Consider the following 4,351-nt stretch of genomic DNA (forward strand, 5'->3'; position numbering starts at 1 on the left):
ACCCAAGAATGCACATACCTACAACTGCACATGAAATATATATGTTCTCTAACATGTATAAACCTATAACCACGCACGAACATAAGTATGTTCTTTAACATTATGTACATACCTACATTAACTCACTAACAAATTTACCACCTCATCACAATTAAGCCATGCAACATTCAAAGTGTTAGCTTGAACTAGTAGCTCTATTAAGGTTAACAACCATTACCACCAAAGTGTTACCTTGAACTACTAGTTCTATTAAGGTCACCCACCATTACCACCAAAATTCATTTGTGTAACATTGAGGAGGGCTAGGGTGACATGAGATTTTTTGGTAGATTGATTCTTGTGAGACGGGCATGCATCTTCGTTTTGATTTGGGAACATTTCGGGCTTTTCACCAATTTAGCTTCCTTATTGATTAGTTATCTCCATCAATTCTTTGATTGCTAAATCACCATTACTTTTACCTTTGCTAATTTGATTTTAGTTGTTGTTTGTTGGCTCTTAGTTGGTTACCACCATAACTTGTGCAATGTGTATTTTCTCAATTTCTAGTTAAACTTCCCACATCTTTCTTTCTTTTTTTTGTAGACAATGACCTTTTCGTGACTTGAATCTCATCCACCCTTACCTAAAACTGTATAATAATCAAAACTTTGTGTCAATTTTTGGCATCCTTTTGAAAAGTGAATACAATGTACCTAAAATGGCCTCATAATCAAAACGTTGCGTCAATTACATCCACCCGTGAAAAAATGAATAAATTCTCTCTCTCTCTCTCTCTCTCTCTCTCTCTCTCTCTCTCTCTCTCTCCCCCCATGAAAATAGCCAAATGTCATTGGCGAATTCCTTACTTTTTTTTATCATATTTGGCCCATTTGTGAAGATTGTGATGATCAGCCTTTATTCTCCACTCTCAATTGTTTTTCTTCAAAAGGAGATCCTCTAATAATAAATTTAAGAGCTACATGTAAATGCGAGTTTATAAGAAAAACCTACTATGCAACAAAGAACATGTTGCCTCTTGATGTTAGGGTTTGAACCCGGGTCCATTCATTTGGGTAGGGTAGAATGGCCCATGCTAGACCACTCATGCTAGAGCCCCCGCCGTCTGCTAATTGTGTGTGTTTTTTTGTTTGCCTATGTGTGTGTGTCTCTCTTTCTCCCCCTATGTGTGTTTCTCGTGTTTCTCTCTCTCTCTCTCTCTCTCTCTCTCTCTCTCTGGGGCTTTAGATCGTAGTAAGTTTTTGTGCTCTAAACACCCAACCCACCCCAAAGTAAAGGTAGTGGGTTCTCTCTCTCTCTCTCTCTGGGGCTTTAGATCGTAGAGTAAGTTTCTGTGCTCTAAACACCCAACCCACCCCAAAGTAAAGGTAGTGGGTTCAAATCTCACTTAGGCCTCCGAAGTAGAGGTAAAATGGGTTCGAATCTATCATATTGACCCCTCTTTTTTGTTTTTCAAGCCGGGGTTAGAGATGAGCAAGCTCGTTCTGAAAGTGGTACCTCTCTCTACACCCAAATTATAAGGAAAAAAAAAAAGAACATGTTGAGTGGTGGTTGGTCCCTTTGGAAATGGGCTAACACAACATCAATGGAGGCAAGGGTACAGCAACCCTTAAGGGAGTGTGTAGCAGCATTGCGTGCATCGACAGGTTCTTTTGGACTCTCTCTCTCTCTCTCTCTCTCTCTCTCTCTCTCTCTCTCTCACTCTCACTCTGAGTATGTTTTTTTTTGTTTGTTTGTGTGTGTGTCTGTCTCTTTCTCGCCCCGTGTGTGTGTTTTTGTTTCTCTCACACACACACACACTCTCTCTCGCTCTCTGTGGGGCTTTAGATCGCAGTTTTCTGCGCTCTGTGTGACCCCCCCTCCTCTTCTCCTCGATCGATTCTGCTCTGACAATTGTTTTTTCCACAGGGCTTGAGTTCCGGCCACATTAAGTGGGACGCAGAGCAAAGGGAGAGTTTTCTTCTTCGGATCGTTCTGAGTCACGGTAAGATACCTTGTACATTGATTGCTCTTCGTGGCTTAGTAGCGTTCTGCACAGATAAACACCCCATGGATTTGCCCTTATGCCCCTGCTTGTGGACAGTCAGGAGCTCTATCCAGTAGGGTAGAATTTTTTTAAAAATGAAGAAAAAAAGCTTGCCCTACATCTACCATGATGTACATGTACCTAGCTTGCAAGCTTTTCCATTTACATCGTTTTTGGGATGTCACCGTGATTTTTGTTTGCCTCCTTAGCCCCCTGTGTTTGTTCCAAACAGAATAATCATGGCCTCACCTGGTGGTTCCAACAATGGAAACTCTGAAGATTCCACCTCCGGGGAAAACGAGGGAGCAGGTTTGATGAAAATGGGCCGAAAAGATGTGGAAGAGCTTTCGAGAACCCTGCAGAAATCAATGAATATGGAGAAAAGGCATGCATTCTGGGAAACACAACCTGTGGGACAATACAGGGACAAAGACAAACAGCTTGAGGAAGGTCCCATAGACCCGCCTCAGGATGTGTCGGATGTTCGGCAGGAACCATACAATCTCCCCAAGAATTTTGAATGGTGCACCTGTGACATGGACTCTGATGAGACTGCAGCGGAAATCTATAATCTGTTGAGCATCAATTATGTCGAAGATGATGAGAACATGTTCAGGTTCAATTACTCAAAGGAGTTTCTGAAGTGGGCTCTCCAGCCGCCTGGATATTTCTCAAGCTGGCATATTGGCGTACGGGGGCAAGCTACCAAGAAACTTGTTGCTTTCATCAGTGGAGTGCCTGCCTGCATTCGGGTCCGGAACAAGGTCATTTTGATGGCTGAGATCAACTTTCTCTGTGTCCATAAGAAGCTGAGATCTAAGCGGCTGGCCCCTGTGCTTATTAAGGAAGTTACTAGGAGAGTTCACATGGACAATATATGGCAGGCTGTGTATACTGCAGGTGTTATTCTTCCTACCCCCATTGTAACATGTCAATACTGGCACCGGTCACTCAACCCGAAAAAGCTGATCAACATTGGGTTCTCTCGGCTGGGTGCCAGAATGACCATGAGCAGAACCATCAAGCTTTACCACCTGCCAGACACCACTTTGACCCCAGGATTCAGGTTAATGGAGAGGCGTGATGTACCGGCGGTTCGACGCCTTTTACAAGGTTATCTTTCTGAGTTTGTAGTGGCCCCTGAATTTTCCGAAAAGGATGTGGAGTATTGGCTGCTCCCAGTGGAAAATGTCATAAGCAGCTTTGTGGTAGAGGAGCCAGAGTCCAGGGAAATCACCGATTTCTGCAGCTTTTACACCCTTCCATCTACGATCCTCGGCAATAAGAACTACACCAATCTGAAGGCTGCCTATTCATACTATAATGTGGCAACAAAAACCCCCCTCCTGCAGCTCATGAACGACACCTTGATTGTTGCCAAGCGTGATAATTATGATGTTTTCAATGCTCTAGACATCATGCACAACCAGTCCTTTTTGAAGGAGCTCAAATTTGGGCCTGGTGATGGCCATCTTCACTACTATCTGTATAATTATCGTCTAAACACTGCAATGTTGCCGTCTGGGCTGGGTTTGGTACTGCTATAGCAGGTCTGCTGGGCCTAAATAAATGTTTTTTAGCAGTTGCCAGATCTTTTTATACACTAAGTATCAGGCTGTTTTGGACTTGGTACTTGCAGCAAGCTTGGGCTGCTTCATTTTGTGTTACATTAGGTCTCTCACTGATACTACAGGTAATTTGATCCACGTTCATTTCCTGCATATCCTCAAATTTTGGATCCTTTCTGTACCGTCTTACAGCCCGCTCTGCGCTTTATCTTGCATCAAGCAGGCATGGTGATGATCGGCCATGTGGTGGAATTGTTTTGAGATTGTTTGGCTGCAGCTTGCTAATTGCTGCATGAAAATCATGTCCTTTATAGAACAATTAAATATTTAGTGTGTATGTGAGTACCTGCTTTGTCAGGGTCTCTCAGTGTTTGAAAGTTGTTGTAGCCCAAATCAGGTTAGTCTGTGATGGTTTGGCATACAGGTCTTGTGGTGGTAAAGTGGGTTGGTACATCATATGTGTAACATGCGGAAGTTTCGGGGGAGATCGGTAACTTCAATGCTCAGAAAAACAGCACACTTGTTGCGATGAAAATTAACTCACAAAACTGAATATAGATGTGCAGAAAAATAAAAAGAGGGAGAGAGGGAGAGAAGAGGACACAATATTGGGTCCTAAACACCCTCTGAAGGGCCCCCACCACGAATGGTGTATTTCCTTTTATTAGAATGATGCAAAACTGAAATAAAAGATTGAACTTAAACCTTCTTGGCTGAGATAGATCTTTGTCCTTGACCTTCAATCCTTCACCCCTTT

General features: G+C 42.9%; 1 protein-coding gene across 1 annotated transcript; it reads left to right on the forward strand.

Moving 5' to 3' along the window:
* The first annotated feature begins 1,437 nt into the window (after nt 1–1,437).
* Nucleotides 1,438–3,747, forward strand: NMT1 (myristoyl-CoA:protein N-myristoyltransferase). The gene is made up of 3 exons (XM_086787624.1): nt 1,438–1,646; nt 1,909–1,984; nt 2,259–3,747. The coding sequence occupies exon 3, from the start codon at nt 2,266–2,268 to the stop codon at nt 3,571–3,573; it is 1,308 nt and encodes a 435-aa protein (XP_086643750.1). The 5' UTR covers nt 1,438–1,646; nt 1,909–1,984; nt 2,259–2,265; the 3' UTR covers nt 3,574–3,747.
* The last annotated feature ends 604 nt before the right edge of the window (nt 3,748–4,351 follow it).

Source organism: Cibotium barometz, chromosome 51 (genome assembly GCF_041138505.1).
Source record: "Cibotium barometz isolate CiBa-2024 chromosome 51, ASM4113850v1, whole genome shotgun sequence".
Lineage (NCBI taxonomy): Eukaryota > Viridiplantae > Streptophyta > Polypodiopsida > Cyatheales > Cibotiaceae > Cibotium > Cibotium barometz.